Here is a 26,427-nt window from a genome sequence, read left to right on the forward strand (position 1 = left end):
ACTACAGGTTGAGAAAAACTAACGCAGACGTTAGATAACACTCCTACAATTTTGCTGTTCCAAAAACTCCAGAAGTGTTTCCTCCGAGTCAGAAAGGCGGGTGTAATCGTGGGCGGACGTGACGTCACAGCCTCGGCTGTCTCCCACGACGTGGAAGGTAAACTAACCCTTTTATATTTTAGATTTTATTCAACCGCCGTAGCTGCGTCGCTGGTACTTAGTTTGCACTTTGTAACAATTGGCGTTTAGCTGGTAGAAGTAACAACAACGAGGTAGAATCTTCGCTGTGGCTAGTTACCGGTTGGCTCCACAGCATGTTAGCATGTTAGCCACACTGCACACGTAAACAGGCATGCTAGCTAGCGAGCCGTACACAGAATGAAGTGTTTCTGTACTGAGAAAGTTTTTTGTTTTGATTTTTAAGCCGTAGTCTTGCTGCACCTGGTTCAGTCTGTGTGGCACTGCTTTTAAATTAGTCAGCATGGGGATATGGTAACCGTTTAAAGTTTTATGTTTTTATGTTTATTTCTTCATTATTAGTATTATTATTTACCTAAAATGTCATTTTAGTTTGACGTAAAGCAGTCGTATAGTCCAGCCTGGCCAATTAAATCTGCCACTTAGTTTTTAACACTGTGAAAGTGAAATTTAATGCACTACACCATTTTTTAAAAATGTTTTTAGTTGTTTTTGAAATGTTTGTGTAATTTATAAAATGTTATATTGCATTCTTGTGTAAGTTTAGCGTGTTACCTTTTTAGTTTTCTCTCATCTTTTCCCCTCTTTACATCCTTGTCTTCTTTTTTCTCTCGTTTCCTTGTTTCCGCTTCTCACATCTTTACCTTCTCATTTGATTTCTTTTCTTCACCTCTTTGTCTTGTATCCCACCTCACCTTGTTTCTACTCTTCCTCATCATTGCACCCTATTTCTTGGTTCCTCGCTTACTCTCTGGACTTTGTATTCCTCTCTTCAAATATGTAATCTATATATTATTTAAACTATGCTGATATTAATGTGCTATTGCGAACATGTTTCATGTTTTTATCTTTCGGGGACTATAATAGCCTGTGATAACTCCAGCACTTGTGCACTCTAATCATGTAATTTTGCTGAATATGTTTTATTAAGGTGCACTAATAAACAAACACAATATTTTCACACTAGTTTTAGCTCACCGGTGACAACAATCATATGGTGATTAGCTGGCAAACAAGATGTTTACTAAGTGCTCCCAGACACAACGCAATCAGTTTAAGTAAAAATCCAGACACCACTGCTCCGTGTTGTTTTGTCCCCCATCCCCAGAGTCCCCATGGATGACCTAACCCGAGCCCTCTCGGCCAGCTTTGCTGTGTCCAAGGAGCCCAACAGTACGGCCGCACCGCACCCTCGGCTGTCCCAGTACAAGTGCAAGTACAGCGTGCTGGAGCAGAGCGAGCGGCGCCGGCGCTTCCTTGAGCTGCAAAAAATGTACGACGCTCTATAGACCTTTTCAGAATGTTTGGAAAAAATAGACACTGGGGGTTCTCCGGGTGGCAGAAGAGTGAACCACTACTGCATAACTGCGTAGCCAGATATACCCCAAAGTATTTTCCTATTGCCCCCCCCCAAAAAAAAATCATAATTCAGTGAATCACTATCAAGAGCATGTGTCACTAATCTGAGCACTACAAAAGCCAATTAATTATCGCTTGCAATTTTGCCATCCGGATGTACGATATCCATCAAGAATGAACAGACAACGGCACGCAGCTCCTCCATTATTTTTCCTCCTTTTCCATCTCAGTAAAAGGTTAAACTATGTCGACCACGTGCGGTGTCTGGCCAATGGCGACTGGATGGGGGCGGACGGCGATGGGGAGCAGGACATGGAGAAGCAGCAGGAGGAGGATGCAGAGGAGAAGGAGAAACGGCAGCCAGATGGCAAAGCCGAGGAAGAGGAGATGGAGATTGAGAGAAGAAAGCTGCCAAAGCATTACGCCAACCAGGTCAGGGTTGCGTGAGACATTCAAAACTCGTTTGGGGTTTAAAAAAACGGGCCATTTCAGCCAATCGGATCCATAAATTAAATAATTTCCAGGAAGTGTATTTTCACCCTGGCCCGAGTTATCACAAAAGTAAAGATGAAGGGGAAAAAAAGGCCAAAATGCATAGAAAATGTTCTGAGAATGTCAACTTCTGTGCTACAGTGTTTCGTATAGTCCAGAAGATGGCGCCTTTGTAAAAACAACAACAACAACTCAGCTCTGATCGACACTTCATTATGTTCCTCCTCAGCTCATGCTGTCAGAGTGGTTGGTGGATGTCCCAGCAGAGCTGGACTCTGATTGGCTGATGGTGGTCTGTCCCGTGGGGAAAAGATCCCTCATCATTGCCTCCAAGGTAGGAAACTTTTGTTGATTTTTGTTGAGGCCAAACTTTCTACAATTTCCACATCTGAGGAAATGCGTGTGACTGTAATATGGGCTTCCTATGACCAACGGATACTTAGAAACTTAGCCGGTACACACATAAAGATAACCGGCTGTTTTTGTCCCAATTTTGTCTCTACCTGACCAACAGCAGATTGGCTCATGTCTTATAAGGTTATCATATGCCATTATCATGTAGTCTGGATGATAGAGTCCGAAATGGGTTGGGTCTGACAATCTTAAATATTAAATGTGTTCAAAATTTCCGACCAAATATCTTCCGTGTTTGTGGGGAAAGACAACTACCATGGAGTCATGACTCTGAATTGTGACGTGGAAAAAAAAGCCATTCAAAGAAGCATCCTGACTGAGGAACAAGGAAGCGGCTGTAAATAAAAACTAACACGTCCTTTGTTGTCTTTTGTGTAAAAGTGGCTTCCCCGGACAACAAGAGGTATTTTCCAAAGCAAGTGTTGTTTGACACATCGCTAGTCGACAACATACCTGGTAGTTTTTGTTTGGGGAAAAAAAACCAAACGTGTGTGTACTGGGCCTTACAGACAAGGAAATGGAAAGAGGGCACAAGCAGATAAGAAAGTGAGGAAATAAAATGAGAAAGTGTTTAGAGGAAATGAGAAGACTTGGAAGTAAGCAGAGAGGATGAGTAGACAAGGAGGAAAGGAAATAGGGAGATGCGAAGCGTGTGCAAGAGGAGACGAGGAGAGAAAATGAGATGCGGAGACTATATTTGGTTGTGTCTAATGTTGTGTTGCAGGGTTCTACTGCGGCATACACAAAAAGTGGCTACTGCGTGAACCGATTTCCCTCCCTGCTGCCCGGTGGAAACCGCCACAACTCGGCCATGGGAAAAGGTAGCCGGACGCTTGGCACACTTATCTGCAAACAAGTGCTTCAAACTTACGTAGCAAACGATGTCGCCCGCTTAGATTACACCATCCTGGACTGCATTTACAGCGAGGTGGACCGGACCTTCTACATCTTGGACGTCATGTGCTGGAGAGGCCACCCGGTCTACGACTGCCCGGTGAGACGGACCCTTCCCGAAAATGCCGCGGCAAATCCGGGAATGTTTGTCCCTCTTAATGGCTTCAAAGTAGAGCAAGTCTGGAACGCAGATGTTCCTTCCCTTTGACTGTTTTGACACTGCTGCTTGTTTTCGCCTCCACAGACCGATTTCCGTTTCTACTGGCTGCAGTCCAAAGTGCAGGAGACGGACGGCCTGACGGAAATCGCCAAACGCAACCCCGTGAGTGACAAAGACTTGAAACCTTGAAACCGTTTGGTTCTGATCTGGCAAAGCAAACAGATCCAATATTTATGACATCACAATTGCTCAGGTGACAACCAATCATGGCTCATCTTTAAAAAAAAAAACAAAAACAAAAAAAAAAAACAGGTGAGCCGTGTTTGGTTGTTACCTGAGCACCTGTGATGTCATTTTCAGTCGACAGCCAGTGACAAAATGGCCACCCCCTGAGATGGCTTAAAACGGGTGGATTTTGCTGCTTAACTCATATTCCGCGAATGCAATTTGGATCAGAATGCTGTGTTTAGACTAGCAGAGGCGCAAAGAACATATTATTGGAAAGAATATTTTTGTGTTGGCTTCCACTTCAAGCGGGGGTGCCAACAATTATGGAGGGCAGCGTATATCAAATAGTCGTATCTGTCGGGCTGACTTTGTAACCTGCTCCGTTCCATTGTCGGCGGCGTTTATACAGAACCGCCGCGTGCTCTGTCGGACAGGAAGCCAAATTGGTGTATGAAAGAAACACTTTTGTGGTTTTGTTTGCTTCGGCAGTTCCGCTTCGTGAGCCTCCAGAGCAGCGAGTGCACGGCGGCGTCCATCCATAAAGCCCTGGCAGCAGAGTACAGCTTCAGCGTGAGAAACTGCTTTTAGTCCTTCCTGAGTAGACCTTTTTTGCAATGTTTGTAAACGCGAGACGGCGGGGTACTTCCCGGTGGCAGAATGCAAGTGACTACCGTTGACCTGATTTAAAAACTATGACAAAACAAACACCACAAGATATATACCTCAAAAAGGTTTGTGGGGGGAGGTTGATTACCTTCCAAAAAAATAAGAAAATGAATCCAGTGGAACCGTCTGGTTGAGCCACTTCTAAAAGGACAGACTAGTGGAAACAAAACCTCTGTCATTGGGTTTGTACATGTTCACATTTTGTTGGGTTGTCTTCGGAGATGGGAAGTATTAAAGTACAAATATTGTTACAGTACAGTAGTTTATTTTGTTTCTATACTTTGTACTTTAGTAATCTTTTTTCAGACTACGTTTCGCTTTGTATTCATTTTTTTACATTTTAACACCAGTATTTGTAGTTTTTGCTTGATACATTTTCAAACCAGTGTCGTTTTTCCAGCATTTTGCAATTCAATCTGTTTTTTTGATACAATTTCCCCAGCTATGGAAAAAATACACTCATGGGACAGATGATGCTGGAGTACAGAGATATTGAGTAGGTGCTTTTGTTGCAATATGACAGTACTGTCAAACAAATGACGCATTTAACCTACAAAACAAACAAAAATAATAATGTGACGAATAAACCTGGAGTGAGTCACTTCGAAATATTTTTGAAATACAGTAAATTAAATGGATACTGTGAGAGAAACGGGATGTAACAAGGAAATGAAAACAAATACCTTATTGTCCAGCACGAGATCAAAATGGTCCCAGACGGCAGAGGCCTTTCATTTGGCAGGCTGCCCCATCATCCTTGTTGAATTTGCCCCCCCAAAAATATTTGAAAGATGATGCATGCTGAGTTGCGCTTCCTTATGAAGGCAGTTTGGCTCTCTAACTCTTCAAGTTCACTTCAGAGCCTATAATTTTTTTTTTATTTTACTTGAATAATTTCAATGAGTACTGTTGTTTTTACTCTACTCAAGTACAGAATGTGAGTACTTTTCCCATGTCTGGCTGTCTTTAAAAGCGGAAGTCAACCCAAACATATTTTTTTTCAAGAATATGTTTTATGCAAGCCCACTAGTTGAAACAAATCATTCCGATAAATATTGCGATGGTGGAGTAAGCGTTAATCCACCAGTTTTTAGCCGTCTCTAGGGGCGGCCATTTTGTCACTTCTGTCGCCTAAAAAATGACATCACAACTACCCGGGGCTCAGGTAACGACCAATCACGGCTCACCTGTTTTCTGAAGCTGAGATGTGATTGGTCGTTACTCGAGCCCTGAGCAGCTGTGATGTCATTTTCAGTCGACAGAAGTGACAAAATGGCCGCCCCTGAGATGGCTCAAAATGCGTGGATTTTGCTACTTAACTCATATTCCACAAATATTAATCAGAAGGCCGTGTTTCAACTAGTAGGCCTGCTGGGAACATATTCTTGAAAAAAAAAGTGTTTGGGTTGATTTCCTTCTAAGTAATTTAAACTAAATATATTAGCTAGCGAACTTGAGCTTTTGCCACCCGCAAGTACGAATGATGTCACGGGATAAATTGGTTCTCTTGGATCCAACATGTACGCCTTCACCCATATCTTCTTCTTGTCTACGTTTGGACTGATTGTCAACTTTGCCAGCAGGTGGACGGTCTTCTGTTCTACCATCGGCAGACCCACTACACGCCCGGCAGCACCCCGCTGGTGGGCTGGCTGCGCCCCTACATGGTCGCTGACATCCTGGGCGTGGAGGTTCCCCTCGGACCGCTAACCGCCAAGCCCGAATACGCCCGCCACCAGCTGCAGCAGATCCGGGAGCACAAGAAGACCTCAGACGAGGTGCGACCGGCCAGCCGGGATGGCGGCTACGAGCTAGAGCACCTGTCCACGCCCGCCCGAGACAACCGCGACAACCACAGACACATCCAGGAAGCACAAATGGAGGACTGATGTGACTACTAGAGTAGTTAATCACTGACTCACCACTGCTCCACCGTTTTATTTAGCATGTCTTCCTGAAAACCTCTCCTACAAAGTGAAACCAATTTTAATCAGGCACCACCCGGGACGACCTCCGAGTGTGCAAGAAGTGTTCGATTCATCTTCTCAACCATTAGGGTTGCAAAGTGGTGGGAAATTTGCAGTACATTTCTGTGGAAATTGGAAATATGCTTAAGTATAAACAATTGATTTAGTCACAAGACTGCCATGAAAAATAAAAAAGACTCCAACAGATGTATAAGTAGACGTTTTAAAGATTTTATTGAACAAACCATTCTTTCATTAAAAGACAACGACGTGGATGTTGAGTTAAATATGACTTATCGCCCTGAGCCAACCCCATTCAAAGAAAATATAAAAATACACAACCATCCAAAAATATCAACAAAGTCCCACTGAAAATGTTCAATCAAAAAAGGCCCTCTCTTTGGTGGCCCTGAAGTGTAAAACACAAAAACAAACTACCGGAGAATAAACAAAAAGCTAAAACACCAAAACAAATAACTAAACAAAACAACAAAAACGAAAGCTCAACAGCAAATGAAAAAACAACAATTTGTAAATTCCTGATTATTCATTCATTTGTTTTCCGAATCGCTTAATTTCCATTAATTTCTGTAGAAAGTTTCCAACTAAAAACCTAGGAATTTTACAACCCTGTTAATAGCTCAGTCAGATGCAGGTTAATTGGATTAAATGATGCGTACAACACAAGTTAAAAAAACACTTTGCAATGCAGGCTATATTTTCATCTGTATCAATAGTGACATGTTTATAACCAGTTGTTACAATGTTTTTTCCCATTTTTTAAAACTGTATTCCTAAATAAATGTTTGTTTTAATGGTTCCCATTGTGCTCGCTCTCTCACGTTCAAGTAGCATATTCAATCATTTACTTTGTGGTTTAATGTGTGACGAAACGGAAAAGTGTCGGGATTTGAGGTGCTGCACTGTATAGAAGAATACGATCTTACACAAATCGACCACATTATCTATTGTGAACCACTTTTCTGAGAAGCCTGACCCAGCATGTGCTTTACTGCAGGAATCCAGGTATTAGTCAGCAACGCTAGTCGCTTTCCAGGAAATGCTGCACTCATTTGTACTTTACTGAGAGCGCTCCCACGCGTTCTCATGCGCGCACGCACACACGTAGGCAACGAAAGCCTGCTCAGAACTTGACCTCACAGGCTGGACACCAAAATATGATGTAATAAAAATATGGGAAATGTGTGTGAGTGATATTCATGACATATCAGAAAGGCTGGTAGATGTGAGTTCAAGTGCAATCAAGCTATTTGGCCACTATATATATATATAAAGTGACTATATATATATATATATATATATATATATATATATGTATATATATATATATATATGTATATATATATATATATATATATATATATTTAAATAAGTATTTACGAGTCACTTTATACTACACAACCAGTTGCATTTTCGTCTCAGGACAACTATAATTCCTACAACATATGGATGTTCCTATATTTTCATGTTCAATACTGCTCTTTTTGCTTTGCTGTATTTATGAATGAATGCATAGTGGGTGGTGACGCTAAATGTGGTTGCAGTTCCGGTGACGACCGCCAGGACGCAGAGTCGCGCTCAGGAAGAGGCTGGCGAGCTGGCCTCATTGCAGGCAGCATAAAGGAGACGTTCAAGGCTCTCTGGCAAAACAAAAATTCTTCATGGCTGCAAGAAGTCGACGGTGATCCGCGCGGCTAGGCTAAAGCTAGGCTAGGCTAAGGCTGGGCTGGGCTGGTCTTGGCGGAGGGGACTGTTCCGAAGGCTGCAGAACCCCCATAAGCGGTCTTTGTTTTATATTTAATTTCGTGTGCGTGTGTGAGCTTGCTGAAAACCAACACAAGAACTGTTTTTTCGCGTCGTCTTTTACTAGTTTTTTTTTTTTTTTTTAAGATGGAACATTCGAGTTGATTAGCCTGGGAAAATAAGCAAAGCAGGACCGAACAGCCAACGACCCCCAGAAGCCTGCCCCTTCTCCCTCTTCTCCTCCGGTGTGGCGGTGACCGAGCTGGTACCATGGCAGCTACTTTGTCGGCCGAGGAAGAACAGGTAGGCCATTTGTGTGTGCCTGCGTATTCAATTCGAGGCAGTGGGAACGTGTCAGTGCTTGAATGCGGACTGAAATGTTGTCCGAAAGCCGAGCGGAACTGCTGTTATCGATTTGTGGCGCATGATTGCATCACCGACAGTCCCCATGTGTGTTTGAGCCGCTGTGTCCAGCAATAACCCCACCTGGTCTCTCCACGTATATGAATTAGCCACCCCCAAGCCCCCCTCCAGTGGGTGGAGGGCACAGCAGCTGTGGAAAATGTGCGCATTTTATGACAAGAATTGTCTTTGAACGAAATCTGTTTCCCCCCGTTTTTGGCGTGGTCTTTAAACGCATCATTATTGCATTGCGTTACTGAAAAGCACGAGTTTTTTTTCTTTCTTTTTTTCTTTTACGAGCAAAAAACAATTGCGTGTGTTATGCATTGCTCATTAAGGGTGTCATAAGACCGACACTAAAAATCCGTGCATCTATTTTCTATAACAAGATGTGGTGTACACTCTGGATTTATCAGCAGACAGCGGCAGAACACCAGTCACACTCACATTAACAGCTAAGGACAATTTAGAGCATTAATGTCCAAACTTTTTCATCCAAAGGATGCATACCTAATGCAATTATGCCAGGGTCCCTCTGTAATGATTCAGTTGTAATGTATTATACATGCTAAAACCAATCCACCAGGCAATTATATATTGTTTATATATAATGGATATTTTGGGGAAACTGCTACGTCACAGCTTTTTGTTTAAACAGGAAGTCAACCCAAACTTTTTTTATTTTCAAAAATATGTTCTTTGCAGGCCCACTAGTTGAAACAAGGCAATCTGATAAATATTGTGTTTGTGGAATAAGAGTTAATCCACCCGTTTTTAGCCATCCCCGGGGGCGGCCATTTTGTCACTTTTGTCGACTGAAAACGACATCGAAATTGCTCAGGACTCATCTGTTTTCTGAAACTGAGCCATGATTGGTCATTATCTGAGCATCTGTGATGTCATATTCAGTCGACAGAAGTGACAAATCCCCCCCACTTACAGGCCAAGCATTAGGTACACCTAGACCAACAATTCCTAACTACTTGGCACATTAGTGTGTTGTGGGATATCAACAGGTGAGCTGTAGGAAATTACCCAATTTCACTTGGTCTGAAAATTACTTTTCTTAAATTAATTTACCACAAGTAATGTATGTTTGGTGTTACATCTGTGCCAGCAACGTATTGTGACAGGCAGAACAATGGAATGCTTTTTACTGCTTCTAAACATCATCATTATTTCAGTATGCAATCCGGCCTCACACATCCGCAGTTCAACAGTCGCAAATTCACCCTTATGCGGATTTTTTTTTGTTTTTTTCCGGAACCGAACCTGCTGAATCTGCGAAAAATCCCCGCCTACTTGCGATTTACTGACGTGACAAAAAAAGTCTGAACATTATTTTTTGGTATTATCTTGACCAAATATTGTACTGTATATACTTTTGATTGAAGTCTTGGCTCACTAAAGGTCGCAAAACACCGAGCTAGACAAACCATTCCCATTCGCAAGCTTGATTAGTTGACACTCTTGACTACGTCCACCACGAGGGCCACAGGTGAGCTGGAAAGGATTTTTTTTAGTTGTCCATTAAACACGCTGTTTATTGTTGTAATTGTAGAACTGCTTTGTACTGAGAGCTGCTCCTAATATTTTGATCATATCTTGCAGCGTTGAGTTCCCAGTACAAAATAATTGCATGCTGGCTGAGTGTACGCTGCAGTGACTTGACCAATTAGCTGAGATGAATAACGCACACGAAATGATGAAGCAAACGCCCTGTCAAATGGAGCAATCAGAGTTGGCAGGAGGATGCAAATGGAAGTTTAACCACTGTATTGTACAATGAAAAAAATGGTCAAAATGGGCTGCTTTTTTTGGGGGGGGGGGATCATCAATGAAGGTAAAGTGACATGACCCCTCCCAATATACAGTCAGTGTGCTCGACAGCTTTTCCGCTTGATGAAAACATTGCTTTTTTTTTTTTTTTTTTTTGGCGGGGGGGGGGGGGGGGGGCTGCTAGGTAGAGCGGATATGCAAAACAAGTGGCTGTTATTTCAGACAATATTTCCAATACAATGTTACATTGGCAAGAGCACTACCCATCACTCTAAGACAGGGGTGTCCAATCGTTCTGCAAAGAAGGCCAGATTTGGTGAGGTGAAAATGTGAGCGTGTGTGTGTGTGTGTGTGTGGGGGGGGGGCGACCATTTAGCCTGACATTCGTTTTTACATGGAACACCAATAAATCCAAGCACACTTTAGTAAACAAATCTGCTTTTCGTTTGTGACTTTTTTTAATTTCAATTTCAAGGTTCTTAAACATGTCTTTTGGTCCATTTGAAAACATGACATATCACTGGCAATCTGGCAATTCAATGTTCACTGAACGTTTAGATTTAAAAACTGGGAAGTAAGTAACAGTCTCCTTGTAAATATGTAAATAAGGCCGGGCCGCACTTTGGACGTGTGCGCTCTAAGACAAATTCCAAGTAATGTTAATATGAAGCTGTCTTAAAATGGACCTTTGCAACCAGCTATGAGTGTTAGGTTGCCTCCAGTGGCTGAAATGAATAATATGGACTTGCTCAAGGTTATCGGCCGTCAGAATTTGATTCCATCCCTTGCCACTAGTATTTATGATACATCAAACTTCAATTAACGCGATGACGGATAATTGTGAACACAGACCTTTCTGTCTTTCCGTCGCATGTGATGCTTCACTGACGTGTCAAACGGCCGCAGTGTAGCACCAACCACTCACAAGGAAGACTTACTAGATGTCAGGTTTTTTTTTTGTTTTTGTTTTAATCTTCTAATCTTTCAAGAGTACCGAATATAAGGCCAATATTAACCCGATATACCTGGTATAGATACTCGCCCATTCCTACCTAGTTTTAACCGTAACACTGCCCCCAAATATCGGAAACTACAGTTCCCCTGTAGCTTCCTCCTCCCACATTCCAAAGACCTGCTTCTTAGGTTAAATGTCCAAATTGCCTGTAGCTGTGATGAGTGTGAACGTGCCCTCCACGATTGGCTGCCAACCTGCCCAGGGTGTACACCGCCTCGCCCCAAAGTCAGCTGGGCTAGGCACCAACTGGGGAATGGATTGAAATAAAAACTTGTACCCAACTCCAGCTGAAGTGTACTTGCAGTATGCAGCGCTTCTTTCTTTGTAAAAACACTGCCCTGCACTGCATCGCCATGCTATTTCCGTAAGCGTGCCAGGATTTAGACTGGACCGCTCACTTGGTGGCCACGTGTCCCCAGTTTGTGTTAGCGTGTTTTTCTTGGTGGGTTGGTTCCGCCTGGCGATTCCTCGTCTCGGCATCATCGTTCGGCCGGTAGAAAGAAGGCCTATCTGGCTACTTCATTTCCTGTGTGTTTGGGGGGGGCACTATGCTGAGTGTGTCTCATGGGAACACACACACATCGTGAAACTTCATTCAGGCAGCTGTTAAAAGCATTTCCACCAGACTGTTTGAGGGGCGGAGCTAGTGGGAGAGTGCACGTGTGTGTGGTGCATGTTGCTCCCAGGAAGCAGAGAAAAGTGGGAAGAGAGCGCCGCGAGTGTTGTTATCGACTTCCTGTTTTTGGGGCATCGACCGCCTCGTCCCAAATGGAAGCGAGCCTCAGACGCTATTTGACTCTTCGGCAGCCGTGTTACCAAACACAACATACACAAATGCTTTTTAAGGTCCTGTACGGTGAGACTTGGCTGAATTGGATTTATGTGCACGCTACTTAGGTTGTAAAACACATGAAGAGGGTGAAACTAGTGGTCTACCTCACAGTTCTCCTGCCGCAGCTTAAAAACATGCATGTTAATTGAGGTCTGTAAATTGTCCATAGCTGTGAGTGGAAGTGTGAATGGTTGTTTTCGATGCAGTGAACCCCAATTTATTGTGGGGATACGTTCCAGACGCACCCACAATCGGTGAAAATCTGCAGTGTATAAAGGGCATGTAAAAATGTTTCAGGTTTGCATAATGTTTTTTTTTTTTCAAATCTTTATTACAAGAAATTTCTGACAGTATACATCTCTATTCTAACAAAAATTCCAGGGAGCACCCAGGATTGTCAGCATGTCTTAAAAAGGAAAACTTAAACAATAGCTCCATGTAGTTTTCTACAGTAAATGAACATTTCAAAATGACAGAAATGTTCAACTTTCACATATCCTTGTTTTGAGTTCCAGTTTTAAATTGATTTATTATCGGCCAGCAGAGTTTTAAAAAAGGCCGATATTCGTCAAAAAGCCAAATATCAATGCCGATAATCAGCCCGGTCGATAATTGGACTATCCCCAATAAAACATTTTTTGAAAAATATTATCCTGTCCACATTTAAATACAGTTGTTTTAAACATGTCAACTTTTTTGAACACGCACACAAAAAAAAAAGCAGAAAATGCATAGAAAATAACTTCAATTGTTTTAGTCTTGTGCCCAAAAGTAAATGATCGTTTGAATAATCGTGATTTAAATTATTTCCAAAATAAATCATGATTAATATTTTTTTCATCATCGAGCAGCCCTGGCGTGTATGTATGTAGACACACATACTGTATACGTGCGTATAAGTCCGTACGCCTGGCGCACAAATTGCAGCTCAAAAGCACACTTGTGGAGCGAGGAGGAAACCGACTGCTTTATTCCTGTGGTGTGTGACACGAATAGAATGCGTTTTATCGACGGTAGAAATACGTGGAAATGTCGCATGATATTTTGTGGCTGCCATACTTGTCATCAATGTTAGTGCGGCCCTTACGTTTGATGTGGTGTTGGTGCCTTAGGTGTTTTGTGTGTGTGTGTGTTTTAATCACTAGCATAGCTTAGGCTCATGACAGCGTTGGACGAAAACGTAATTCTGAAGTGCCAAGTGGGGGGAAAAAAAAAAAACGATTTCCTGTCATCCATTCCTAGTCATGTCTTTTTCAAAACCTGCTCTGAAGAAAACAGCCAATCTGAAGGAAAAAGTGGAGACAGAACGTTTTTTGTTGAGCACAGCGGCACCGTGACATGTCTCGAGGAAGTTGCGATGCTCAAGAAATCAGACGTCATTACTCAACTAGACACGCCGAGGAGTGTGCAAAGATGAGGGAGAGGATCGGGTCACCGATTTCTTTTCGCTTTTTTGTGAAAAACATGACGCGCCCTGACTCCCGCATAAATTGAGTGTGAGAGACCTGGACTACAGAAACGCAGTGATTGACGCAACTGCGACACGCCATTGCGCTATCAAATAATTGGATGACGTGGGTGTCGGTTTCCGCTGAAAGATGGCTCTTCCAAACGTGGTCCGCACCAAAGCGTGTGGCTTTTGTTGGACCCGCGGCCCTGGAAACTGAAACCTTGATAGTCCGAAACGGACGAACGTTAAGGGGAAACATCTGCTGCAATCAGGTAAATATTTATGCATCCTCAAGGAAACAAATAAGTGACTCCTCCTCCGCTGTTAGCGCGCCAGCGCCACACCAGAACGGATCCGCGGATTGGATCCCACAGGCCTCCCTCCAGTGAAACAAGAGCGTCTCCTCCAGGAAGTCGGGGTCACAGCCTGTGGGCGAAGAGGGGGGGGCGGCGGGTGTGTGTGTGGGGAGGGGGGGGGGGGGCAACTTGGGAGTCATGAAGCATACCTGGCAGGAAGTTGTCTTTGGCGCAAAGATCTATGAGGCTGAACTTGACTTGAAGCCTATCAATGATCATGTTGGATGTGAAATGGTGACGCAAGCTTCCTGCTCAACATTTAGACCGATTTTTTTTTTTTTTTTTTTTCTTTTTCCCCCCGTCAAGAATGTAAAACGCGGCTGAGAGTCGGCCTTGTCCTGCCCAGTGTGACCAAACAACCACACGAGATTCCACTTATCCAAAGATACCGGATGTTAGGGCCGCACGATATATCGAAAAAATATCGATATTGCGACAATAGCATATGCAATATCGATGCAATTGCGATAATGGCATATGCAATATCGCAAAGACATGAATATAATGGCATATCGTCGCTGTCATGTGAAAAACACTTATCTCCATTTTTTTCATTTTCTTATTTTTACATGAATCATGTTTCCGCATTACAGACATCACATTAAAGTGAAAATTAAAAAAGTTTCCAAAATTGGCGATAAGTGTTTTTCCACAGAACAGCGACGATATGCAATATCGCAAAGACATGAATATATATATATATATATTAATTCATGTATGTCTTTGCGATATTGCATATGCGATTTTATATATATATATATATATATATATATATATATATATAATGTATTTTTTTAAATGCACACTGCATTTGAACTACAATTAATTAGCTAAGAACACATTGAACATGCTTATTTTGCAGCATGAAAAAATGTATTTCTTTCATTAAATAATAAAAATGTCATTTCTTTGTTGTACACGTTAAATATCGCAATAATATCGATATATTGCTATCATCAACATTTATATCGCATGTTTTTCTAATATCGTGCAGCCCTACTGGATGTTTGTATTTGAATCAATTTCAGCACAAATGACTCCCTGATTGCTCCTTTTATTGCTATCCGGAACGCGACGTAAAAACGATTCCGCTCATGTTGCCCCCTTTCCTTGCAGGAATTGGCCGTGAGTCACTTTTTTGACAAATAGCCACTAGCAGCCTCGGAAAAATCGCTAATCTGGCAACATTGCATTTGTCAACTCGCTCGTCTCTCTTCGCAGCCGTGTTGTTAGTGTAAGCTGCGCTCATCAGCGGGAACACGCTTTGAACTTCACAAACCGGATTTGGCAATCAAATTGATGAATCGCGCAGCGCAACTCAAGACACACAATAAACTAATTTATTACTGTGGTACTTGCTGTTTTTCATTTGATGTTTTTTTTTTTTTTTTTTGTGTGTGTATATGGCCTCGAAATGTTTCATAGAGTACAAATATTTACAACTACAGTGCAATTTCTGAAAACTTGCGTGCGAACAACAAAGAGATGACCCGAAATTGCGGTTGGATTGTTGAAATGTGGAATGTGAGACTTGGAACGGATTGTGTAAGGAGGTAAATATCCTCCCATCCCTTTCAACGTACTCTTGTATGACTGTGAAAGCGCTTCCCTGTATGGTTGATTTAGGTCGGCGACAGTTTGGAGTTTGGAGCTTAGGTGTACCTAATGGAGTGTCCGGTGGCTCCAAGTGTCAGGTGCACTGCTGCCTCATGCGCTGCATGTTAAGGCTCTGAGAACAGAGCGGCGGCTTTATGCCTCGGCGTCTTTCCTCGAGAGAGGGAAGAGCAGACACAGTGGCATCCTGTCTTCAGGCCTCGCCGCCCCTCACTGAGCGTTTTGTGCTCCTAAAGAGAATCCCATAAGTGGACTTCCTGCCCCCCGATACACCCCCCACCCACACCCCCCCGCACGCTTGCGGGTCCCGCCTGACCACAAAAAGCAGAAGGCGGCGTTGTCGCGGGCTGCCGAGATGGCGACGACTAGGAGTGGAGGAGCACGGGAAGACCCCCACTCACACACCTCTATGAGACTGCTAGCCAAATACTTGTCGATGAGACTTTTTTTTCTAAGTCGATTGGAGTTACTTTGTATTGTCGGTGGTCTGGTTTGATTGGCTGCCCACATTTACTTACTCAACTGCAGATAGGGTGAGGCCTTTTGACCATGTTTGTGATCCACAGAAATCCTTTGCCATTTTCCTGACTGCGACTTGCACAAAAACTTTCACATGCCCCGCCCCGCCCCCCCCCCCCCCCCCCCCCAACGATTGTTTTAGTGCTAGGAGAGATTTCTTTACTTGTAAACCATCAGGGGCCTTTTTTCCTGCTCTCTTGGGTTCTTTTCTGTGGTTGCTGCCAGATTCCACAAGAAGCTCATTAGCATCTCCCAACACAGCTGGCGGAAGCTCTTTTATAAGCTAGCGCGGCGCACTTTGGTGCCTGATGATGATGATGATGGAAGGGGAGGGAGCAGCTCCCTCCTAAAGGGTTGTGAAATGAAATAATATGGTTTGTGTAAAATTTGAGTGAATGTACGTTTTTGCCTATGTGTCGCAACAGTTAGCGTTAGCTAGGCTAGTTTGGTAGCGAATAGTGCTGCATGATATTGGAAAAACACGCAATATGGTTGTTGGACATAGCTATCGATATTATTGCGATATTTATTATGATCCTAAGAAAATGACATTTTTATTATCTAACGAAAGAAATACTTTTATTTCATGCAGAAATATGAACGAGCTCAATTAATTCTTAGCTAATTAATTGTAATTACCTGAGAAAATCAACTATTGGGTGGCGAAGCACATTTAAAATGGAAGTCAACCCAAACGTTATTTTTTTTTCCAACAATATGTTCAATGCAGGCCCACTAGTTGAAACACAGTATTCTGATTAATATTGCGTTTGTGGAATATGAGTTGGGCAACAAAATCCACACGTTTTTAGCCATCTCATGGGGCGGCCATTTTGTCACTTCTGTCGGCTGAAAATGACATCACACCCCCTCAGGGCTCGAGTAACGACCAATCATACCTCAGCTTCGGAAAACAGGTGAGCTGTGAGCAGTCGTTATCTGAGCCCTGATGGCCTGTGATGTGATTTTTAGTCGACAGAAGTGACAAAATGGCCGCCCCCTGAGATGGCTAAAAACGGGTGGATTAAGTTTTATTCCACAAACACAATATTCATCAGAATGTTGTGTTTCAATTAGTGGGCTTGCATTGACAATATTCTTGAAAAAAATATATGTTTGGGTTGATTTCCACTTGAAGTTTCCATCTGACTGGTCAAATTCGGATAAAAGCAAACAATTCCATAAGAAAATTACGGTATTGCATGTTTTTGCAATATGCCTATTGAATGAGTCAATATTGCGACATCGATATTTTTTCAAATCTATTGTGCAGCCCTAGTAGCTAAGACTATTGATGAGCCCTCACGTGTAGGTGGTTTGATTGTTATAATTGTAATAATTCAACTACTGAATACAGTCGTTTATGTAACATAAATTCACAATTGTGTCCATGCTAGACGAATGGTGTGCTTCTCTCCATTTCGTCGCCATCTTGTGGCATCTGTATGCAATTACAACCCCCTTTTGCATCATATCTGGCTTTTCTGCTACGGTATTTTTTGCGGTTCTGGTGAGTGTGACGTTTGCGGCATCTCTTTCAGGCCATCAGACAGTTCCTGGAAGAAATCACCCAGTGGACCAGTCAGCATGGAGTCTCGCCGCTCTCCAGGGAACTGGCCGTCAAGTTCCTCATGGCGCGCAAGTTCGACGTGCTCCGAGCCATCCAACTGTTCCACAGTTACAGGGTAGGCAAGGTTGCCGTTTTTGTGGCTGCCTTGTGCCACGCGCGTTGCGCTTGCGCAACCTGACTGGTCCCGCCGCTCTCTCCAGGAAACGCGTCTCAAAGAAGGAATCGTCAGACTTCAGCCTCAGGAAGAGCCTCTGCGCTCCGAGCTGCTCAGCGGAAAGTTCACAGTGCTGGTAAGTTCATGTGCCATTGTTCGCGCATGGACGTTGATAACCCATTTGAACCCGGTCACAAAACAGCACTTCAACTTCAACACTTGCTGAAGTGTGGAGAATTCCTCAAAGGGGGAAGTCAACCTGCAAAATATCTTGGCAATAATATGTTCTATGCGGCCTCACTAGTCCAAACTTGATATTCTGATTGATATTGTGTTTGTGGAATACAACTTAAGCAGCAAAATTCACTCGTTTTTAGCCATCTCAAGCGGCCATTTTCACTTGTGTCGACTGAAAATGATGTCACAGTTGCTCGGGTGATAACCAATCACAGCTCACCTGTTTTCTGAAGTTGAGCCATGATTGATCGGCAACTGTGGCAAAATGGCCGCCACGAGATGGACAAAAATGGGTGGAATTTCTGTCAAGTGTGAGTGGAGTTGAAAATCAAAAGGCGTCAAAAACATATTTTTTCAAGAATATGTTCTATGCAGGCCCACTAGTTGAAACACGCCATTCTGATTAATATTGTGTTTGTGGAATATGAGTTAAGCAGCAAAATCCACCCCCTTTTTGGCCATTTCAGGGGGCGGCCATTTTGTCACTTCTGTCCACTGAAAATGACATCACAGTTGCTCAGGGCTCAGGTAACGACCAACCATAGCTGAGCTTCAGAAAACAAGCGAGCCTGACTAATAGGAAATTAGTAATTGGTGTAAAGAAAGTAATGGTATCTTGACAAGAGTTTTCAAATCATAAGGTTTTGGGGGGGGTCATAGTTCGTCGTATATTTATGGTTTAAACTATAGGTGGTTTGCTCTTGGTTTTTCACTGCTCGTGGCAGGGCTCAGTCACTGTTCATGTTTTCTCAAAATTCATTTGCACAAATAAAGGCCATCTCCACCCTCACCGCAGTTGAGCAAAGTAATGCCCCATGGCGCTTTTTGTGGAACTATGGTATTTGTGTTTAATTAGCTCTTCACCTGGCAAATTTGAGATATGACTGTACAACCTTTACGGGTAGGGGCATGTTCTAATTTGGAATAAAATGTTTCCAAATGAACTTGAATGACCACATTAAGATATATTTAGCCTTTTGTAATACAAATCCCGCTCGTAAAAGACTCCCGCTTCCCTGCTGATGCGGCCGATTGACGTGGATGCTACACACGTCGTTCATATCCTGTCTGCAGTATTTTTAGCCGTATTCCTGTATTGGCTGCTGTTAAATTGTCTTCCTCCCCGGCGTCATTTACTGAATCCAGAGTTGCTCCTCCTGCCATGGACCAAAAAAAAAAAAAAAATCCAATTGGTAAATTCGAGTGCCCCCTTGTGGTCATTTTTTAAATTGACGCATTTGGATTGCACTTCAATCAGGAAGTGTTAAGAATAGTGGCTCTTCCTTGACAAACAAGTACAAGGAAACAGATCCTGTTTGTGGCAGTTGGATGCAGATGACCGTGAAATGTGATACAAAAATGTGCTTTTTGTGCTTTTACAGAGTGCACGGGATCCGTCGGGAGCCTCCATCGCCTTGTACACTGCCAAACTTCACCACCCAAACAAGACGGGCAATCACGTCGTTCTGCAGGCGCTCTTCTACCTCCTGGATCGCGCCGTGGAGAGGTGAGCGTCCCGACTCGCTCCCCAAAAAGCAGTAGCGGGCCGCGCATTTGCTACCTGGGACTTCGGTGGAGACAACTGATTGGGCAAAAAAAAAAAAAAAATGAGCACGTGCACATACCGGAAGCAGCGCAGCCAAAAGAAATGCAATTAAAATGAAGGGAATAGACTGTTGGGAATAAGCCGATGCAATTTCACGGAAGAAACATAATAGGTCGGTGCTTCTGGTACTGTTTAGGCCGGCAAAAAAAAGTGAACCGCTGCCAAAAACATATTGTTAGGCGTATTAGTATTTGTGATCCAAATGCATTTGTCATCAACAGCTTTGAGACCCAGAGGAACGGCTTGGTGTTCATATACGACATGGCCGGTTCCAATTACACAAACTTCGAGCTGGACCTGAGCAAGAAGATTCTCAACTTACTCAAGGTTGACCTTTTATGGTTCCCTTTACCAACGTACTGATTTAAAGATCAAAGTCTGGATTCCCACCGCTGCTGTCTCTCGCACTATTAGGGGGCGTTCCCCGCCAGGCTGAAGAAGGTGTTGATTGTCGGGGCCCCTGTGTGGTTTCGCGTGCCCTACAACTTGCTCAGTCTGCTGCTGAAGGAGAAACTTCGGGAGCGGGTAAGCGACGGGAAAGCTTCCTGTTTTGTCGCCCGCCTCCTGGGCCGGTGGTTTTTTTTTTTTTTTTTTTTTTTTTTTTTTTAATTTGACTACAGATTGAGGTATGCCTCAAATACAGAATCAGAGCACTCACAAGGAGCTGCTGTAAGCCACAACTTGGCTCCTGACATCACTCACTAGGCCACACCCCTCGGTCAGGCAACACAGTAGGAACAAAAGTAACCATGCAAGGCTACCCCCCCAAAAAAACATTGAATGCCTTGCTTCCATTTGCAGTCTGTCAGAATATGGCATCACGTGAAATTGTTCCATGGTGAGGGGGGGAAAAAAAAAAAAAAAAAAGGTTGGAGACAGCTGCTTTTGCCAACTTAACCGCAATTAATTGGTCCACGGAAGGCACCACTCTTTCGTAGGTCCAATTTTGTGTTCACATTAATGGGATGTCTGTAATGCGGAAACCCCATTAACATCAAAATAATAAAATGAACATGTGTGCTTTTAACAGGACAGAAACAATTCTAAGAAATACGGGACCAACTTTTGTCCTTTGCTGACTCCTTGACTTAGCCCGGCTTGTTCAAACGTACCTCCAGGTCCAAATGGTGAAAATGGCCGAGCTGCGCCAGCACCTCCCCAGAGACTGCCTTCCCCAGCACCTGGGCGGCTTGCTTCCCCTGGACGCCTTCAGCTGGAACCAGCAGCTCCTGGCGGGCCAGAACGGCCGCGTGGACCCCGTGGATGAGCTGGTGGGCATTCCCCTGGAGGACTCTTCCATTCACATCCCGGGACCCGAATCCATGCGCCCGCAGGAGCTGCTGACGCACCTCGGCAAGCTTCAACGCTCCGGCATCCACTTGGAGTACGAGGAGCTCCGGAAAGAAGCGCCGCCCGGAACCTTCCACTGTGCACAGTAAGCTCATTAAAATGTTGATCAGTCACTTTATTTTTCCCTGAAAAACATTGGTTGAACTTTGGAGTCTATGCTGATTGATTGAGACATCTATCTATCTATCTATCTATCTATCTATCTATCTATCTATCTCTCTCTCTCTCTCTCTCTCTCTCTCTCTATCTCTATCTCTATCTCTATCTCTATATCTATCTCTATATCTATCTCTATATCTATCTCTATATCTATCTCTATATCTATCTCTATATCTATCTATCTATATATCTCTATATATATATATATATATAATTTATTTATTTATTTTTTTTTTTAATTACAGAGCAGTCTACAATCTGGAGAGGAACCGATATGGAGACGTTCTATGTCTTGATCAAACAAGAGTCTGCCTGAAACCCAGAAGGAATGAGGTTAGGCACCGGGCCGACTTGACTTGAGCGCAACACTGTCACTAAAGTCCTTAATTGAGAATCGTGTCCCAACAGAGGTCCGACTACATCAACGCCAGCTTCATGGATGGCTATAAACAGAAGAACGCGTATATCGGTACTCAAGGTGCGGTGACTGTAAAATGCATATTTACTCCATCTGCTGTATCAATATTGTGGTGTCTTTTTAAGTATCTACAGTTTCATTGAGTTCATTCAAATATGCTTCAGAATATTTCTTATGAATTAATGGTAACCAGTATGTTTGGAGTATGCTTAAAATGTAAAATAACACTCACCACTAATACTAATTACACATTGTGTAACTGCAGATCAGTGACTATGTTAGCTGCAAAACCTCTGTTTATCAAAAATGCACGTGTACCAAGAATCGACCTGTGCGGTACACCAATTTGTAATGTAATAGTGACTATTTGGGCATTGCAATATTTTTTTTAAATTTATTTATTTTTAATCAGGGTCTCCTTATGTTGTATTTTGAATGTTTTTATTGCATGGCTATTTGAGTTGCATTTCTGTGTATTAAAAGTGCTGTGTAAGTAAAAGTTGAAACGTGATTGAATTAGGGTTTAGTAGAAAACATTGTGCTTGTGACGTGCTCCTTCCAATGAGCTTACTTGCGTGAAGTGATATCAATATTGCTTGTCGCGCTCTGTAGGTCCACTGGAAAAGACCTACGGGGACTTTTGGAGAATGGTTTGGGAACAAAATGTGCTTGTGATCGTCATGACAACCAGGTAATTGTATTTTTTTTAAATTCTGGCAGGTTTTGGTTTCACTCCCAAGTTGGACCACTTTTGGGTTGCCAAGCTCGTGGGATGGTACCTACTGCTCCCGGAAAAAAATCCGTAACATTTCTCACGGTTGCAGGACGGAGGAGGGCAGTCGAAGGAAGTGTGGACAGTACTGGCCTCTGGACGAAGGTGGGCAGGAGGTCTACGGCCACATAGCAGTGGTGAATCAAAGGGTGGACCACCACACCCACTGCAACCACACCACCCTCGAGCTGCACAACACAGAGGTAAGAGCGCAAGACCTTTTCCAACGTGCGCACGCTTGAATTGTGACGTTTGACGGATGTAGCTAAGATGTCCCGTCGGTCCAAACAGACGTGCGAACAGAGGCAAGTCAGTCATTTCCAGTACCTCAGCTGGCCCGACTACGGCGTCCCCACCTCGGCGGTGACTCTCATCGACTTCCTGGCAGCCGTGAAGAGAGAGCAGTGGAATATGATCAAGGCTTTGGGACCTCAGTGGACGGGACACCTGCAGGGACCCCCCATGGTGGTCCACTGTAGCGCGGGCATTGGGAGGACAGGTGAGGAGGTCTCGGCGCTGGCGTGGACAATTTCTGGCTTGGGTGGTAGTGTCAGAGCCGTAACAGCGGCAGAGTGTGAGTCGCGATACAGTAAATGGGGAAAATAAAAGAATTGGTCCAAAACGCTTTTATTGTCAATCTCCACAATTGACTATGACAAAATTCTCAGATGCTGCACATGTATGGAGAAACAAATCTCTAAATTCATTTTACAGCATCTTTAGGAGCCGATATTAGCTGTGGTTCAAAAAGAAATAAAAGAACAGTCTGCAAAAATCGGCTGATTTTTGTCGATTGATTTTTGTCCACATTACAACTTAAGACAGACACTTAAACACCCGTCCCCCCCCCCAAAAAAAAATAGTATCGGGGAAAAAAAAATGATTGTATTCATTATATATTTTTTGATCGACGGTTTAATCGGTTATCAGTGTTGTTGTTTTTTTTTTAAATATGGGAATTGGCCTCTACCGTGCCCTAGCTCTGACATCACGATGCTCATTCTATTTATTGAGTTGAATTATCTGTCCCCTTAGAGCGCTTGTATCTCAAATTTGGGCTTTTAAGTCAAAGCATAAAAAGCTATATGATATTTAAAAAGATAAATAAAATTGCACCTGAAGTGCGCACAAACTCCATACAGGAAGGCCAGAGACAAGATTGTAAATCAGAATGTCAGAACTGAAAGGTAGACTTGCCAACCACTCGTTCATAAATTGAACAGCATTCCTTTTTTTCTTTTCAAATTTTCAGGTACCTTCTGTGCCTTGGACATCTGTCTGTCGCAGCTACAAGACATGGGCTCGCTGAACGTGTGTCAGACGGTGCGACGCATGAGAACGCAGAGGGCCTTCAGCATCCAAACCCCGGACCAGTACTACTTCTGCTACAACGCCATTTTGGAGCACGCCCAAAGGCAAGGCCTGCTCCCGGCCAATCAGTGAGCTCCGGTTCGTTCCGCACCTCCTTCCCCTCCATAATACACCCACCCGCAAAATTCTGCTGTTCGCCCCAAGACACACGTCTTGGCAAATGCTGTCCTTTTCTTTCCGGTGACCATTCGCCAGCATGTGTGCGTGTGTGTGTGTGTGTGTTTATTTGGTTTGTTTGTGTGTGTAGTCCAGCAAAAAAGGGTGAATGGTTTCACGGTCTCATTGCATGGCAGCCCAAGCAGTAAATAGAAAAAAAAAAATGTAAACCTCAGCTGTTTTTTGTTTTGTTTTTGTTTGTTTTTTTTGCTAATAACCTTTTCTACCCAAACACCACTATTTGGAAAAACATGCATGATCAAAAGCAATTTCTTTTTTTTTTTTTTTTTTTAATCATTTCAACTACCTGCACAGCAAACCCCCGCTATTTGTCGGTGATAGGTATCAACTTATAATACTTGAAATTATTAATAGGCCACAAACTATGATCCTGAAACCATTTCAATTTCGTACTCTTCTTACAACTTTACTCGATTTTAAAAATAAATAGCTTACACACACACCAGTGTAGACTCTCCGCTAACAACCCTGCTTAAACTTGGCCCCCTCCTTTACATGCAAAGATGTCAATCTCTCAGTGCAGATGTGTCACTTGAACATACTTCCTTGACACTGATTACTACTTTCCTATTAGGCTTTGGCAACATCTTGTAGCCTCTCAGGGTGTTGCAGAGAGCACAAAAATATGCAGACGCTTGTAGGCGAGTTTTTTTTTTTATAGCAAATATCTGAAAATAGGTGAAAAGGAGGTTGTAAATATTGACTCTCAAATAGGCTTTTAAAAAAGAAAAATACCTGTATTTGTGTGGCATTTTTTTTTTATTTTAGGGTGAAATATTCCTTTAATAGATGCACAATTTTCCTAAAGGGGAAACCGCCAAGTTGCTCTTTTTTTTTTTTTTTTTTTTTTTTTTACACCCACAGGTCCAAGTTGGTATTTAGCACAAGTTGGATGTCAGAGTAGCCGGTACGTGCGTGCATGCCGCCCAGTCCCTCCTTGAAAAAGGACATTCCAAGTGTTTGTGACCAGTGAAGCTCTGTTCATTCGTCAGATGAGACCTCATGAGTGGTGCAATATTTTCCCCGTACACGCATACAAAAAAATATTAGGACCACACTGAAAAGAACACAATTGCGTGGTGAGGATATCTTTACTAAGAGTTGGAGGGGACATTTGTATTGTTCTCATGACCAAAGTTACTGAAAAATGTTTTGTTTTTTTCTTTGAAATAGTACAACTTCATGCCAAAAAATACCTCACACAGTAATTTACTCATAAATGTGTGTTATTATAATAAACTTATGAACTTCGATATTACTATTGAAGTTTGCAGTCGGAGTCGCTGACGGAATCCCATTTAAAATCAGAGGCGGACCGGCCCATAGGCGTGTACTATTACCCCCCCCCAGAAAAAAGGCAAATGACGGTCGACGTAAGGGCACTACCCACGCTGCAGACGGATGACGAATCACGGATGCTCAATTTTTAGTCAAATGCCCAGCTCTGATGGCTGCCTCCTGAGATGACTAAAGACGAGTGTATTTTGCTTCTCAACTCAATATTCCACAAACGCAATTGTAATCAAAATGCCAGGTTTAGACTAGTGGTGTGCGTACAACATATTACTGTAAATAAAAGTTGGGGTTGACTTCCACTTTAAGATTTGTTCCTCCTAATATTTAATCTCACTTCTCGTCAAAACACTTTGACACGATTTTAATGTCATGAATTAGGATTTTTTTTTCATTGTGTTATTTTAACTTCAAATTTCTCAAAAGTCTCAAAATTGTTCTCTGAAAACTACAACAGAAATGTTCTCCTAATATCAAAACTTGACACGTTTTTGGTTGTTGTTTTTTTTTTTCTTTTCCAATAGTCATTTTTAGCAACTTCAGTGTGGCCCTAATAATTCTCCGTCACACACACACACACACACACGCACGTCATATGTCTTAGCACTTTTCACTGAGAGCCCCAATATACTTGGAAATGTCAGCAATGATGTATGTAGAGATAATATAAATACGAACATGTATTGACCTCCCGAATGCACACGTGTGCCTACCATAAGTCCCAAGTGATGTGTGAGACCTATTTTAAATCCACGTATGCGTCGCTTTTAAGTTCCAGACTGTGGTTGTAAAATGTGTGCTTTCATCTGGCCACATTGTTTGAAAGTATATAAGTATGTATAATATCAGAGTATACTGTATTACTGTATGTGTGTCATGCACCATGTCCTTGTAGGGTCAAGAAATGTTTTGTTTTGGTTTTTTTTTATGTTAACTACAGAATTCATATTGAATTTACTTGTAGTGAAGCATTTTCCGTCGTCATATATATATATTTTTTTTCTTCTTCCAAAGCCGACATGTGGCCTATTTTTATTTTTCTATGCTATTCAACGGCTGTTTTCATACACGATATATACAGTTTATCTACATTGATTTTATATTTGTTTTGTTATAACCTATTACTGTACTTTATCATTCTTGTGAATACTGAATCAAGCTATACTGTAATAAATACAAACCATGTCAATGTGTTTTGTTTGTTTCTATCG

General features: G+C 42.6%; 2 protein-coding genes across 5 annotated transcripts; both read left to right on the forward strand.

Annotated features, from left to right (window-relative positions):
- Positions 1–14: 14 nt before the first annotated feature.
- Positions 15–7,198, forward strand: snupn (snurportin 1). 2 transcript variants are annotated; one of them, XM_086029548.1, is made up of 9 exons: positions 15–157; positions 1,307–1,471; positions 1,788–1,989; positions 2,279–2,383; positions 3,188–3,284; positions 3,360–3,457; positions 3,602–3,679; positions 4,235–4,315; positions 5,992–7,198. In XM_086029548.1, exons 2-9 carry the CDS (start codon positions 1,314–1,316, stop codon positions 6,298–6,300), a joined length of 1,128 nt encoding a protein of 375 aa, XP_085885674.1. In that variant the 5' UTR covers positions 15–157; positions 1,307–1,313; the 3' UTR covers positions 6,301–7,198. The 2 variants fall into 2 exon arrangements, with proteins under 2 accessions (XP_085885674.1, XP_085885675.1); XM_086029549.1 differs by having other exon boundaries at positions 5,995–7,198.
- Positions 7,199–8,014: 816 nt separating this feature from the next.
- Positions 8,015–26,405, forward strand: ptpn9a (protein tyrosine phosphatase non-receptor type 9a). Of its 3 annotated transcripts, none has more exons than XM_086029662.1 (14): positions 8,015–8,445; positions 17,651–17,794; positions 17,880–17,969; positions 19,453–19,577; positions 19,898–20,003; positions 20,091–20,201; positions 20,795–21,111; positions 21,431–21,518; positions 21,594–21,663; positions 22,216–22,294; positions 22,428–22,578; positions 22,667–22,874; positions 23,628–23,824; positions 24,788–26,405. In XM_086029662.1, exons 1-13 carry the CDS (start codon positions 8,413–8,415, stop codon positions 23,816–23,818), a joined length of 1,713 nt encoding a protein of 570 aa, XP_085885788.1. In that variant the 5' UTR covers positions 8,015–8,412; the 3' UTR covers positions 23,819–23,824; positions 24,788–26,405. The 3 variants fall into 3 exon arrangements, with proteins under 3 accessions (XP_085885788.1, XP_085885787.1, XP_085885786.1); XM_086029661.1 differs by having other exon boundaries at positions 8,016–8,181; positions 8,290–8,445; positions 23,628–26,405; XM_086029660.1 differs by having other exon boundaries at positions 8,016–8,445; positions 23,628–26,405.
- The last annotated feature ends 22 nt before the right edge of the window (positions 26,406–26,427 follow it).

Source organism: Filicampus tigris, chromosome 4, assembly GCF_054856515.1.
Source record: "Filicampus tigris isolate MCC_2025a chromosome 4, RoL_Ftig_1.0, whole genome shotgun sequence".
Classification (NCBI taxonomy): Eukaryota; Metazoa; Chordata; class Actinopteri; order Syngnathiformes; family Syngnathidae; genus Filicampus; species Filicampus tigris.

Bases quoted from the DNA above. Each gene is read 5' to 3' on its own strand.
- snupn (XM_086029548.1), top strand. From the start codon at position 1,314: ATGGATGACCTAACCCGAGCCCTCTCGGCCAGCTTTGCTGTGTCCAAG. The intron at 1,472-1,787 runs GTACGACGCTCT...TTTCCATCTCAG, and splicing joins TTCCTTGAGCTGCAAAAAAT to TAAAAGGTTAAACTATGTCG. The intron at 3,680-4,234 runs GTGAGTGACAAA...TTGCTTCGGCAG, and splicing joins AAATCGCCAAACGCAACCCC to TTCCGCTTCGTGAGCCTCCA.
- ptpn9a (XM_086029662.1), top strand. From the start codon at position 8,413: ATGGCAGCTACTTTGTCGGCCGAGGAAGAACAG. The intron at 19,578-19,897 runs GTGAGCGTCCCG...TGTCATCAACAG, and splicing joins CTGGATCGCGCCGTGGAGAG to CTTTGAGACCCAGAGGAACG. The intron at 20,004-20,090 runs GTTGACCTTTTA...TCGCACTATTAG, and splicing joins AGATTCTCAACTTACTCAAG to GGGGCGTTCCCCGCCAGGCT.